Source organism: Ambystoma mexicanum, chromosome 4p (assembly GCF_040938575.1).
Source record: "Ambystoma mexicanum isolate Mex_15411 chromosome 4p, UKY_AmexF1_1, whole genome shotgun sequence".
NCBI classification, from domain to species: Eukaryota; Metazoa; Chordata; class Amphibia; order Caudata; family Ambystomatidae; genus Ambystoma; species Ambystoma mexicanum.
This window is the reverse complement of record NC_090927.1, coordinates 975,008,223-975,023,691: the sequence shown is the minus strand read 5'-3', so window position 1 is coordinate 975,023,691 and position 15,469 is coordinate 975,008,223. Positions and strand designations below refer to the sequence as shown.

The following is a 15,469-nucleotide window of genomic DNA, read 5'->3' as shown; positions in this document are numbered from 1 at the left end:
TTCTTCCTATAGGGTTACTGCCTGATGTTGCGCCTGCGCCCCTGCCTTGACGGGGAGCAAGAGACGAGCAGTCGGAAGTGTTCTACAGATCTTAGAAAATCCTGTGGTACTCACAAGGTTTTTGAACTTCTTGCACAAGAGGCCACTGAGCACAGTGACTTCATCTATAAAGAAAACTGGTCAGATTTCAGGGGGGGCTTGGCATGGTCTTCCACCACTACTACCTTTTTTTTTGTACAGTCCCTTTAAAACTTAATTTCTTTTCTAGATACCCTCTTCCTTGAATCTTTACAGCTCAGCTGGTTACAGTGTGTGCAGGGAGTTATGTTAAGCGTCATCAGGGTAGTGGTGGTACTGTGCCAAGGCTTATCCTGAGAGTGGCGTGTCACGCTGCCCCAGGGTAATCCAGGCTGCTGTATGTGGGCCAAAGGAAAATGGGGGTGGGACACATTTCAGAGGATAAGGGAAGAGAGTGTAGGATGGAAACAAACGAACAACTGGAAAGGTACAAAAGGATTCCGAGGGTGGGTGTGTGATTGTGGTAGTAGGGGGTGCTTATGTTATGTTTGGTAATTGATCAAATAGAATATCGCCATTTTCCACACCACTCTCCTTGCTCAGTCAACAACAAATTGTTGCACTGGTGAGGCCTGAGCCTCCCACCCTCTCGACCATCAAATCGCTTGTCCGAACCGCAGCGGCTTAGAGCCACCTGGGATTTGGCACCAAAAAGATTAGCCTCTCCAAGATGCCAAAGCATCAGGGCTAGTGGCGAGACAACATATATCAGCAGAGAAAGAGGCCTTCTAAAATGTACGATGCGGAACCTAAATATCATGGGGCACAACCTGAGTTATACATTAAACCCCTGGCCACTTGATTTCTGGCTTTGATCTCTTTTATATGGTTAATATGATGGCGTAAAAAGTATGAATATTTACAATTGGTACATTGTTTTAATTAATTTGGTGCTTCAAATGACATTTGGAATTTGTTTCTTTCCATTCACTTTGATCGAGCATTATACAAAGTCTTGTGAATCAACGTGCTTTTGATCGTCATCTTCTAATATGCAATTGTTTGAACGTGTTTTTGGTTCTCTTGTGTGGATGGCGAGTTCTAAGATTATTCATTTGCTTCCCACAGAATTCAATCCGGCACAACTTGTCGCTTCACAGCCGGTTCATCAGGGTGCAGAATGACAGCACGGGCAAAAGCTCATGGTGGATGATCAACCCAGAAGGCGGGAAGGGCGGGAAAGCACCACGGAGACGTGCTGTTTCAATGGACAATAGCAACAAGTACACAAAAAGCAGAGGGCGAGCTGCAAAGAAAAAGGCGGCGAGTCAGGTGGCACAGGAGGCTGCGGAGGACAGCCCTTCTCAGCTCTCAAAGTGGCCCGGGAGTCCAACCTCCCGCAGTAGCGATGACTTGGAAGCATGGACAGATTTCCGCTCGCGCACAAACTCTAATGCCAGCACAATTAGTGGACGCCTGTCCCCTATAATGGCTACCGCCGAGCTAGATGACGTGCAAGATGACGACTCGCCACTGTCCCCTATGTTATACAGCAGTCCAGGAAGCCTGTCGCCGTCCAAACCAAGCACTGTTGAGTTGCCTCGGTTGACGGATATGGCAGGGACAATGAACCTGAATGATGGACTGACTGAGAACCTCATGGATGACCTTCTGGACAATATAGCCCTGACCTCTTCCCAGCAGTCGCCTCCAAGTGGCCTCATGCAGCGAAGTTCTAGCTTTACTTATGGTTCCAAAGCTGCCGGCCTCAGTTCCACAGCGGCTAGCTTTAATGCCACCATGTTTGGAGCTTCTGCCCTGACGTCCTTGCGCCAGTCTCCCATGCAAACCATTCAAGAGAACAAGCAAGCTACCTTTTCTTCCATGAATCTTTATGGCAACCCGAACCTTCAGGACATGCTAGCAACGGACTCGTTGAGCCACAGCGACGTCCTGATGACACAGTCCGACCCACTCATGTCCCAGGCCAGCGCAGCGATATCTGCCCAAAATGCACGCAGGAATATCATGCTAAGGAACGACCCAATGATGTCATTTGCCGCGCAGTCCAGCCAAGAACACTTAATCATTCAGAACTTGCTCCATCAGCACCCCTCACAGAATTGCTCGCTTGGCAGCAGTCGCGTCCTGTCCAATTCCATGGGCAGCATTGGCTTGCATGACTCCAGCAGCTTGGATTCTCCCAAGCACCAGCAACAGTCGCCCGTCAACCCGTCTATGCAAACGCTGTCTGACTCGCTGTCTGGCTCCTTGTACGCGACTAGCGTCAACCTTCCGATCCTAGGCCACGAGAGGTTTCCCACAGACTTGGACTTGGACATTTTCAGCGGGAGCCTGGAGTGTGACATGGAATCCATTATCCGCAATGAACTGCTGGATGCCGATGGCTTGGATTTTAATTTCGATTCCCTCATCTCAGCCCAGAATGTGGTCTCGCTGAATGTGGGGAGCTTCACAGGTGCTAAACAAACATCGTCACAGAGTTGGGTGCCAGGCTGAAAAATCACTGGAAAGGGTCTTGTGGGCAAGCAGGTGAGTGGTCAATTTGTTTTTTGTAAATTTTTTAAAATGTTATTGGAGCTTTAAAATGTATTGGGGTGCCAGATGCGCAAATATTTCTAATTTCGCACTGATACTGTCTTCAAAACAAATGCTATTGTGTGCAGTTTCATTGCTGCTCAATCCTGGACAGCTGTTATGTTGTAGATTTTTGTTGCACTGAAATGCTTGCATTTTGTGACCGGCTTTTTCTATCATGATGGCACTTTGCATAGCTAGCGTCGGGTCATCCTGGCACCCGGGTTGAATTGGGATTGGATTTCTCTTGTTCAAATCTCAGAATCAGTGAAAAAACAAACACCAGACGTGGCAAACGTGCGTACCAATCATTTTTGTTAACTACTGCCACGTTCTTTGGAGAGGTACCCATCCAAATAGCGTGAGCTGTAAACACTTGTACATGAAAATGGTGCCAGGTGTCCTCCCATGTCCATGCCATGCGTTTGCATACACAAACGCAACAGAGTCCATAGGGGTCTAATTCACTGCCTCCGGAACAAGCATTTCAGGAGGGGAAGGCCCATGCGGTGTAACCCCGTTAAGAAACGTTCAGCTTCCTCATGTAAGACGTCCAGGGAAAGGCAAGGCCTAGTTGGCAGTGGAGAACACTGGTCAGAGACTGCGAAAGAAGCATAATGGCCAAGAAACAAACGGTACAGAAGAGAGACTCCACGTTCTATTTTCTGTAGCCTGGTTTTTCGTTTCCCATCAATCTCTTAGAAATCTTTAACGTGGTTTCTGAGAGCTGGAAATCCTGGTACAAGAAGCTCTTCAGTTTTGTCAATGTCATCCACGCAGTTGAGTTTGATACTATTTTCTGGGATAGGTTATTGTATTCGCTCTAACAATTCCCCCTGCACACGTGTGTGTGTGTGTGTGTGCGATGCAGCATCTCCCAGAACGTTATGAACATCCAATGAAATGTCCTCTGTGGGAGCAGGTTTTCATTAAGATTTTTAATAATAAAAACATGCTTTTGCACCAACTGTGTCTCATCCTTCAGTATTAACGTAGATGAAGACCACACAGTGTTCTTCATCCTAAATTCGGCTCCCTCCCTTTTCAACATGTAAAAGCAGATCCTCCAATGGACATGACCAGCAATTGACATGTAGAGGGACCAAAGGTAGTTGGTTGGTGCACGCACACAGTTCTCATGCTCTCTGCTTATGCCACTGATCCTGCAAACTTTACTGTAAAGTCCAAGTTGTCCCTTCCCCTAGAAGGGAAGATGTTGGGCAAATGTACTATTGAAGACTGACTGAATAGTTTGGGGTGCTTTTAATGAAAAAAAAAGGTTTTCGTTCTTGGTGGGTGACCTCTAATGGACTGTTTGCTGCTCATTTGACTGCTCCTGTTAAACGTTTGCACTTTGATTCACAAACAATGTAGGTAGATTCTCTCCTTAACTGGATCTAGCGCATGTGAGGACTTCTAGACAACCCAATGCCCTATTAAGGTGTAGAACCACTTTTCTGTTTTACAAGGGTCGCCCACGGTGCAATTGCGTTACTTCTGAGACGCTGAGCAAAGACTTGGTAGCCTTGCATTGTCTTAACTTTCCCAAGCTCCAAATATCCTTGTCGGGTGTCCATGAAAGTCCTAACGTCCCATTTCCTGATGAGCTTGGTGCTGTGCCTGGGGCTCACTAGCCATCTTCTGCCACTCTATGGACCATCCTCCGAGTCCGAATCCTGAAGTAATCATATGATCTCGAGGGAGTCTGCTTGCATAACAGCTAAACCGCATGGCCGAACAGTGTGCAGGGTAATACAAATGTTCCCTACCCCATGCACACCTGTTCATATGCTAATTAGAGCTTATTCGCAACGATGCGTTCTTTGTGTATACAGCTAAGAACATCTATCTAACGTCATTTGCACATTTCTGTTTCATGTTTGTAATTTATTTATTTAAGCACTTGGTGGTTCAGTAAAAAATATACATTCATGAGAAAACTACCAGGAACGGTAAATCCAGTATCCAGACATGAGGCATGGGTGCAGTGCAAATCTAAAACTCATTGTACTTTACATTTTGATTATTTTGTTCATTTGCTTCCTTGGTTTGTAAGTAATAGAAGTACAGCCTGATGGCTTTAGGACGCGTTTGAGTGCCGCATTTCATTCTTCCTTATCTTTGGTCCATGTCAAATTGTTCTGCCACAGGTGTGTAACACTTGTCTATTTCTGTAATGTACATCCTTTTGCTAGAATTAAACCAAGCTTAATAATTCTGCACTTCACGATGTCATGGAACCAATATCATCCAGGAGGAAGGTGCAGGGATTGCGAATCTGCGATTTTTATACAGAATTTTGCAAACACCAGACCGGAAGTCCACCAACTGCGAGCACGACCATAACATGCTCGTTAAATCCCCATGTAGAGCAGTAGACCTGAGGCATCCGCCCTCACAATGGAACGTCCACGACTTGATCCTTGGAGTGGAGTGTAGTACAGCTTCTTTAGAATCTTGAATTGTTTTAGACAGAGTTTGGAATGTAATATTTCCTTAGTCTGTGCATATGTTGCCATTGCACATCCGTGAGATCCACCTGTAGGTCACAGCAACATTTGGCTCTGTCCTTAGACGTCACTTGAGGTGTCTTCTACTGTGCTGGTCCATACAAGGTAGGTTGATATCACTCTCCTTTTACAATTTGAGAAGACCGTGTATGATATTCATGTAGTCAGTCAAACTTTATTTTGGGGTGAAGCCCATTAAAGTATAATGCGAGCAAATAAATACAGTTGTACATCACGCGCTTCAGACGCACCTTCATGCATATGAAGGGCTTTCGGCAGAGAATGCGGGCCAATGGGCCTTGAATGCTGCTCTCATCCGACAGTACCCAAGGGCTTGCAACAACCCATCTTCTACCTTAGACTTAATAGCGGGCAAGTAGGAAAATTGTCAGTCCGGAAGCCTATCGCCCAATCTTTCTATGTGGGCAGCCTGCCATGCCACCTGAATAGATTTACCCATTATAGGACTTATTAATGTTAGAATAATTGTAACATGAACAAGAATACAGTCCGATTTGTAATGTCCACTTAGTAGAATAGCTCTAATATTTGCACTTCCAACTGCACGCTTATCTAATTTAACATGTAGTGGGACTGGATGTAGCAAATTGAGCTGGAGCCACCAGATTTAGTTCAAAATCACTAGCCACCAAGCCACTTAAACCATACGGTAGTGATGGATCAGCCCACTTAATTGTAACCGCTCCGGGCTTCCATATCAATTCTTTAAACAATCTTTTTGAAAAATGTCTTGTATAGCCAGATGGGAATGTTTTGAAACATGTTATTTAAAAGTTTCGGAAGTATGATCATTCTCCAGCATGGGGGTCTTGTATGGATTCACATGCTCATGAATTTCCCTGTCCGACTGTGAATCTTTGGTAATATTAAAGCAGTTTTGCTTTAAAGCTAAAACTGCTTGTCGCTTCTATAGCCTATTGCTGTCACTTTTGTTCAGACTGCCCCAGCTAATAACACTCGTCCTCCTAAACTCCACCCATGTTGGCCATCTTCCTTTTTTAATGTGCTTTCTCGTGTTGGGAGTCCTCGTGTTTCACTCCTCCGAATCCGATCATCCTTTTTGCTACGTTTGCGAGAATTCGTCTTGATTTTTCTTCTTCATTCACATTGTGACTACCGGCAGCAGGGACCTGTTGCTGGAGGAGATCCTTTATCCATCGGCGGATCTTCGACTCACGGAATGCCCTCCCATCCCACAACACGAACAGCAAGTTGGCACAGCTGCTAAAGGAGGTTCAAGCCATGCTAAGCAAAGGGGCAATAGAACCAGTCCCTCAGCCCCTACAGGAAGTACTTCAGCTACTTTCTGGTGCTGAAGAGGTTGGGAGGGTGGATACCCAGTCTAGACTTGCAACGCTTCAACAGGTTCCTCAAATCCCAAAAGTTCACAATGGTCACGTTGCAGCATGTGCTCGACCACCTGGAGGAAGGAGATTTCCTGACAACCCTAGACTTGAAGGATGCTTACTTCCACATACCCATTCATCGCAAACACAAACAATTCCTTCATTTGTTATTGTTCATTGGTGTCATTATGAGCTTAAGGCTCTGTCATTTGGCCTAAAGTCAGCCCCGAGGGGGTTCAACAAATGCTTGACCCTGGTGACGGCACATCTTCGTCTTTCCCAGTTTGGACGATTAGCTTATCTGATCCCGCTCTCACACGCTTGCAATCCGGCACAACACATAGACCATCCAGACCCTGACTTCTTGATAAACTATTGGAAGTCCTGCGTAGCGCCATCTCAGAACGTGCTATTCCTGGGTGCCTGCCTCAATACACTCTTGTGTCTGAGGACTCCTTCGGATGAGAGGGTGTAGGCCATCCTGGGCAAGTTCCAACAGCTAACGACAGTTTCCATTGCAACAGTCCGGTCCAGGTCCCCGCTAAGAATGATGTCCTCCAGCACCCATCTAGTTCCCTTTTGCAGACTGCAGATGAGACCCTTGCAAGAGTTTCTGGATGCCATATGGCAGCAAGTCACCTGCGCATGGAACGACAAGATCGCCCTCAATCTGGTATTCCGTCAGGCTCTGCGATGGTGGTCAGTTCGCCCGCATCTCTCGTAGGGTGCCTTTTTCAGACCCTGCATATCAGGTGACAGTCATGACCGACGCGTCGCTGGAGGGTTGGGAAGCCCACACAGGGCATTCTCACACCAGAGGCCTCCGATTCCTAGAAGAGAAGGAGTTGCACCTCAAAGTCCTGGAACTGTGGGCAGTTTTCTGGGCTTTCAAGCCTTTTTTATGCCTCCGCTCCAGGTGAAGGTGGTGTGGGTCTTCACAGACCATACGCCATATTTTGCATCCGGAAACTGTGTGGTACTCGCTCCCCGCTCTCTCTCTGGAGACGCAGAACCTGTGGCGCAGGCATCCTCACCCAGGCAGTCTGGGCGCCGCCTTCTCGTTCCCTTGGGAGGGCCTCTTCCTGTACGCTTTCCGACCAGTTCCTCTGTTGCTGCGAGTGATCAAAACACTGAGACGTTGCTACTGCCGGTTCCTCATTGTACCAGCTTAGCCCAGGCAGAACTGGCACTCAGATTTTCCCCATCTGTCAGTGAATCCAGCCATCAAACTGCCTCCGCTCCAGACCTGCTCTCCATGGGAGGGTCAATCCTGCACCACGACCCAGCGTCTGAGCCTCATGGCCTATCTCCTGCAGCCCTAGAATTTGGACTCTACTCGCTGCCTTTGGAATGCAAGAAGATTCTAGCCCAGGTCATGGCCCCATCTACACTTGCTTACTACAAGCACAAGTGGAAGCGTTTTGCAGTGTGGTGCCGGCTGCAGAAGATTTCTCAGCTGTGTGTGATGGTGCCGCAGCTTCTCCCGTACCTGCTCCCGCTAGCCAAGGATGGCCTTGCCCATGAACCTATCAAGGTCCACCTGGCTTACATTTCCTGGTACACTTGGGCTCTGGGCAAGCTCTCCCTGTGGTCGCACAGGCTCATCGAGAACTTCTTCAGAACATTCCCTCCGGTAAAGGCTCCTGCCCCTGCATGAGAACTGAATGTGATACTGTCAACTGATGGGATCTCCATTTGAACCTACGCATCGGGCCTCCTTATAGCTTTTGTCATGGAAGACCTGGTGGCAATCGCCTCAGCTAGGCGAGTGGGAGAGATACAGGCTCTCTCCTGTAAGCCTCTATTTGTTATTCCATTCAGCTAAAGTGGTTCTGCAATCTCACCCTTCATGTCCAAGGTCCTGTTGGACTTTCATCTAAATGAGCCTTTGGTTCTACCAGTTTTCTTTGCAAACAGCTTTGCATTCGCTGGACGTTGTGCGTGCCTTGAAGTTCTTTTGTTGCATGCAGATAGGACTTTAGGAAAACTTCTCAGATTTTTCGTCAATTTTGGACCTGTGGGACATGGGGAAGGCCCCGTCTGAGGCTTCTATCTCCAGGTCGCTCCCTGGCTGTATCGTTCATTGCTATCGTCTGACCAACAGACAGGCCGGCCCAAAGCCCATTCCACCAGAGTCATCACAGCGACTACAGCATTTCCCTCTGGTGGTTCCCTTCTCGATATCTGCTGGGCTGCTATGTAGAGGTCTACTGACACCTTCACAAGATTCTGTGTCGACAGGGATACCAGGGAAGAGTCTCAAGTCGGCCAAGCACTGCTGTGCAACCTGTTAGTTTGAGGTGAGTCTGTTCCAGGGATAAGTGTATTGCTTCTGTTAGCCTTGCCACCTCCCATGGTTGTGTAAATGCTGCTGTGTAATCCTATGCATGAGCATGTGAATCCATGCTGGAAAAGGAACAAGTTACTGCTCTCCAGCATGGGTCTTACATGAATTCACATGTGAACCTGCCCTCCTTCCCCTCTCGGCTCTTCTTGGTTCCTACTGCCACTTACTTGCACAGCCTAATCTGAAGATGGCCACGAGCGATGCATCTTAGGAGGACAAGTGTCATTGGCTGGCGCAGTATGACCCAAAGTGACAGCAATAGGCTATAGAAGGGACCAGCAGTTTTTGCTTTAAAGCAGAACTGCTTTAATGTTACTGAGGATTCCCAGCCTGATAACGGGGAATATTCATGAGCATATGAATCCATGTAAGACCTATGCTGGAGAATAGGAGTTACAGATACGTAACCTGTTTCTTTTAATTAAATCTTCCCGAAAAGTCACATAGGCCGTCTGCCCCACCTGCAAAACTTTGACTTCAGATGGGGAACATACCAACCACAATTATGTTTGTAAAGTAAATTGGGAGAGGTAGCTAGATATGGTCATAGTTAAATATTTAAACCAAGCCCTAGCCCACCTGAAATCACTCACGCAGTAATTCCAAATGGGCTCGGTTTACCCAGGGACCATATAGCTACCAAAATTGGACATGTCTTAAATGATAGGTTCTGTATTCTTATCTGGGTCTCTTAAAAACAGAAGCACATCATCCACATGTAATAGTATAGTTTCGGATTACCACTCAATCGGTTTCTCTCTTATCAAATCAGCTAATGGTCCCACAACTGAGTAAAGAGCACAGGAAAGTGGGGACAACCCCGTCTCGTGCCTCTCGCTTACTGAAATATTGGCGACATTGTTCCATTCGTCCGAACCCTAGCCAATGGATGCAAGTTTGATACATGAAATAAAACTATGAACAAACCCACATTTTTCTAGAAAAGTAAATAAGTTTCCATGAGACATTGATAAAAGCCTTTTGTATGTCCAGGGCCTCCAACCCAGCCCTCGTGTTTGGGTACGAGACATAATATTGAAAATTCTGCATATGTTCAAGGCAGTGGAACGGCCCGAGATGAACCTGGTCTGGGTGTACCAAATGTAGCATGAGTCCCAAGAGCTTACTTGCCAGCGCTTGGAAAATAATGAAGTGCCACTTTTATAAGAGGGAGTGGCCGATAGGATTCAGTTATCTACAGATTTTCCTAATTTAAGAAGTAGATGAATTAGAGCTTCCCTTAGTGATTCTGGCACAATACCCTTTGTGACTCTTCCCATTTTTCCAAAAGATAGGGGCCACCAATTCTGGATATTCTTTATAGTATTCAGATACCTGCCTGTCAGAACCTCCCACTTTCCCATTGGGCAATGCCTGAGTTGCTACTTTAATCTCGACGAGTGTGATTGCAGTGTCAACTTGGTGCCACGCCTCTGCTGAAAGTATCGAGATTGGGGTTGGGTCCAATGAGTTCGCTACTTCAGCGGTGCATGCGGTGTTGCCCAGTGCCTACAAGTTTGAGTAGAACAGATAAACATCATTAATATTGTCATTCGTGTGCATCACACAGCAGTCGTCAGACTAATGTAAGGGATGTTGGTGTAAATGCATGCTGGTTTTCCCAGATCTGTCTGTCTGCCTCGCCAAAGCATGTGGCCATTGCAGGCTTCTCAAAATCAATTAAATTCCTTTTGGGCGTCCTGAGTGTAGCAGTGGATTCAAACGCATAACGCAACTCCAGTGATTTCAGTTCATACAGCATTTTGGAGATCCCTTCTAATTTCTTTTAAGAGACTGAATTTTGTGGAGAAGGCAGATCCAAGCATATATATTTTAAATGTCTGCCAAAGTACGGCGACTGGTGATACTAAACCTGCACTGGTTTGAAAAAAGGTTCATTTTATTGCATCCATTAATCACAAAGGCCACATCCAACAATGCCGTGGGTTTCCATCTTCATGACTATGCATGGTGTGCACCGGGAGGAGGGGAAATTGAGGACCAGCCTCGTGAGGCAATGGTCTCAGAAGATCCTTGGAAGAATGTCACATGACGACACAGCACCCAGTCTGAGCAGGCTATAACCAAACAGCGATTCGCAAGGGCATATCATGCATGGTGGAGTAAAACGTATAGTCTCTTTCCCTATAGTGCAGGGCTCTCCATGCATCTAGAAGTACACACTCCGACATTCCAGAATCATGCTAGCTATCCCGGTCAGCACTGTGACTGCTCTACCAGTACGGTGCAGTGAGTTGCTCAGTATGGCATTTAGATCACCCCACACCTCTCTAGATAATTGTAGCAGTAGGGAAACCCATGAAGATATCAAAAATAGCCGTATAGAATTCAGGTAAATCTAGGTTTGGCCCATACACGTTCACAAGGAGGACTTCAGCTTGATGACGACCCTCATGTTCAATCACGTAATGCACCAGACAGTCTATCATGGTGGCCAAAGTGTTGTGATTTGTGTATAAGTGTCAGAACTCCTCTTTCATGAGAAGATTATGATGTGTAAAATTGATGGTCACCCCGATTTCTAGCAAAGGCTACAGCTACCTCCACCATAGCATGCGCCTCCTGCATGATTAATGGTTGTTCTGCATGACCGCTTGAATGCTCAAGCACTTGCGAGACTTAACAGGGTTTGTTAAGCCCCTGAGGTTCCAGCTTATGCACCTGAAGCCATCATTACTTTTTGGTGGTGTAGACATGTATTACAAACGAGACTGACACTGTCCGTGCACTCTGCCAAGAGTGTGCAACCAGGCTATCACTCTGTATAATGATATAGATTCACCAAGTACTATTTTTCTTTTTTTTTTTGTTTCCAGACCGACCCCAGAATGATTCCCACTCCCCTCCCCCCCTCACTGCACCCTGAACATTGGCAGTGTAAAAACCTCAACCCTATAACCCGACCCGTATGCCACTCCACTGCATACACATAGGGGTTTACTGCAATCATGGCAGCAAACAACAACAACCCACAATCAAATATGAAGTGTTTCCCCATCGCTAATAAACAAGCAAGAGATTGGGATCAATAAAAAAGACTTTCAAACCAGCGTTTAACACCTAATCCATTGTGGAGGGAGCAACGAGAAAGGAAGTGATTGGTTTCAGACAGTTAGCTTCGATTACAAAAAACTACGGCATCAGGCATGGAAAAAAGGTTGCGTTTTCAGATTGAAACCCAAGGTGTGCTGGAAAAAGTATGGCATATTGAGTGTTGCTCTCTGAGGAGTCTCCCTGGAAGGTGCTCTTGTTGAACAGCAGTGCACGAGAAAGGTAGAGATTGAGAAATTCGAACCGAAGATCCTTTTTTCTCTTTCATATTTTAAAAGCAACCCTTTGCTCCTGTAGTACAATATACGCACAATGACCGGTCACGTGTAATCTCCATGTTAGGGTTTTGGAGCTAGTGAACGATGAGCCCTCTCTACCGTGAAATGTGGAGAAAGTACTGGGTTCCCAATGATCATTTTGAGAAAATCTTGAACTGCTTGTTCCAAATTGCTACAAAGGCATTTTCAGGACTTTAGGTTATGTGAACATAATCGAGAGCGCAACTCTTAAGTCATCACAATTTGTTTTTGCATATTTCCAAATCCTTCGCTAGTTTATCTATTGTGACCTGTATATTTTGAATGTTCTCCTCAGCACTGATGATTCTCTGTTCCGCCTCTGTAGCCCAGGTGCTTCCATGAGGTCGTGAATGATTGGGGCAGAGTGGAAGGAAGCCTCACATCAACACAGCAGCCAGGGGTATCTGCCTTGGAGCAGATATGCGCCAGCTGAGCTGGCTCAGTGCTGCAAAAATCACACAGGATGTGCCATTTGATGGGTCGGACTGTTTCCATGCTAGGACGGATGAAGGCTAGTCCATGTCCACTGAAGGCTTTCAGGGCCTTCTTGAGTAAATAAGCAGCCATCCTGATGGCTCCCCCAGCGTCTCCAGAGACAATTTGAGAGCCACTACCAAGGGATTTTTCCGCTAGCCTTCCTTCTCTGCAATGGAGCATAAATCTAAATGACATCTCAGTGCAGGTCCTCGGTTCCCCCCTGTGGGGCTGGGGCCAAAAGGCATTTGGTAAGCTTTGTTTCCATCTCCTGGTATCTAGGTGTCCTTTCTGTGAACACAAGCCACCATCCCCCTCCCCCCACACCCCTCCAGGTGGGTTCTTCTTTCCTTTTTAGGGAGGTTCAGAACCTTATCCAAAGAGCACTGAATGAGGTGCCTCCTTCAGAGGGAGGGCTTGGATTATACTCGAGACTTGTCACTCTATCCCAAAGGGATGAGGCTGCCCTGTGCACCATGCTAGATCACTTTCCCTTAGAGGAATTCATGATGACTACGTCTGACCAGATTAGGTCCGCTCTCTGTCAAGGGGATTGATTGTCCTTTGGGTACCCAGAAGAAAACCACTTACCTTAACATAATCTGTGGCTTCCTCGCAGGAAACGTCTCTGCCTTTCCATAGCAGGAAAGCCTCAACCCTGCCCCAAGAGTCTTCAGCAAGCTGATGTTGCTGGTACTTGCCCATCTTTGCATGAGGTGGGATTCACAACCATGAATGTCTAGATGACTGGCTCATTCGAGCTCCCTTCAAGATCTCTTAACTCTTTCCTATTTTCTAGTCCTCTCAGCCAATCAGGAGACATCCGAGATCTACCCCAAGCAGTGCAATCAGTCAATTAGTTTTCTCTGACTCCGAGCACCAGGGCTTGAGGATTATCAAGCAGGCAGCCCTCTGTGTTTTGTCCAGGTCCAAGAACGTGGCCTGTTGGTTTGAGGCTCAATGGGGTCTTGGCATTCTTTGTCCTGGTGTCCCCTCTCTCAAAAGAAGGATCCAGCTGTATCTGGCTTGATTGTGTGATCAACTTTGTGCTCATCAGTCGGCCAAGGTTCTCATTCCTACGTCCACGTGATAAGAACGCATGTTAAATAATCCCCCCTTTAGGGGGCTTCCTAAACATGTGCCTCATTCTATAATAAATACTTGTCCCTCTACAGATTGGGAGTGACTGGGGGGGTCCTCTCAGTTGATGGTCACCAGACTCCAGCAGAAGGAAAGGATCATGGCAAACATTTACAATGTTGACCTTCTCCTTGCTCTGAAGGCATTTCTCTTTATAAGTTTGGGTAAGATTGTTCTCATACAGGCTGACCTCACAATGTGCATGTTCTACCTCCACAATTTAGGAGGTACTAAATCCCCTCAATTGTGTCTTCTAACAAAGATTTGGGAGAGGGTTTTCCATTATGGCATCTTCTTAAGGGTATTACATCCGTCAACCAAGAGAACATGGCGGCAGATCGATTTGGCAGGCTCATTGTAGCCGAGTGTAAACTCCATCCCAGCATTATCTCCAGGATCTTCCAATGCTGGGGTACTTGCCATGTAGATCTGTTCACTTGCCCTTCAAATGCAAAATTCACGAAATTCGCCTTTTGGGTGTTGAGGTTGAGGATCAAGGGACCAGATCCCTAAGGGACAGTCGCCACATTCAGTCTGTGGACATGTCTGCTTATGTATCCCTTCGGATTCCTCTTATCCATAGGACAACTCTTAAAAGGTTAGTCCTAGAGATGGTCCCTGAACCTGGTGACTCCTCATTTGCCAAAAAGCCTTCGCAACCGACACCTACCTTTGCTCCACATCATTTATGAAAGACCGATAATATTGGCTCCTGGCATCTCCACTCTGCAACAGCTTCCTTACCACAGTGACTGTGCCCCCTACATTAAAGAAATCAAGAATACTTCCCCCTTCTAAAGAAATATTTTGCCAATCCCAACATCTTCATTTGAAGTCAAAATCCTGGAAAACTAGCTAAAGACCAACCCCAAAAGTACAGCATAGAAAATTGCTTATTTCATCACCATCAGTCTGGTTTCAGACCCACGAGAGGCAGAGTCACAATTCTGTTAATTATTAGAAATGCCCCGATTTCTCTAAAGCTTATGACCCCCTATACAGTCTTAGAAATGACAGGGAGATTACAAGAGCAGCCCTCGCATGTACCTTTTTTTACTCCTTAAAGTCTGTTGCTTCCAAATCGCTATCTGTAACCGCAACTACAAATTCCAGTGTCAAACTTGTGGGGTCCTACAAAGATCGGCGCTTTTCAAGGTGTGCGTGCAACACCTTGCCTCACTACTGGAGTACTGAGCCACACTTCCAGCTGAATACAACCGACACATATCCTGATACGTCTGCTAGGGGTACAACCGTGGACATCCAAGCCTGTCTTATACAAATGCAGACTTGGATGTAGGATATCTTTTTACTTTTTAATGGGCGTAAAACGGAAACACTGACATGTGTCCCCCAATTCACCACGAGGCTCCCCTTTGTGTGATCAGCATCCACGTGGTCCTTTGCATCTCTAAGTACCACTGTACCAAACTTGAGCTTCATTTTTTGCACAGTCCTTCGAATGCCAGGTCCATGCAGGAGAAAACTACACGCTATATAATCTTTGTAATTCTCTCTGGATTCCTGTTACAAAGTTGAAGCAGTCCATGCTGTGGTCGTATGTAACCAAATGCACTCTAAAACGCATGAAGCTTATTCAGAACAGGGCTATCAGTTTAACCCTTGACTTGAGACAGTGCAAGT

General features: G+C 46.4%; 1 protein-coding gene across 1 annotated transcript in view; it reads left to right on the top strand.

The window, feature by feature from the left end:
- The window catches only part of FOXO3 (forkhead box O3), a 503,976-nt gene that overhangs the window by 327,876 nt on the left and 160,631 nt on the right, over positions 1–15,469 (top strand). Inside the window, exon 2 of the mRNA XM_069606548.1 lies at positions 1,147–2,571. Within this exon, the coding sequence (XP_069462649.1) occupies positions 1,147–2,538 (1,392 nt within the window). The 3' untranslated portion in view covers positions 2,539–2,571. The remainder of the gene's footprint in view (positions 1–1,146; positions 2,572–15,469) is intronic.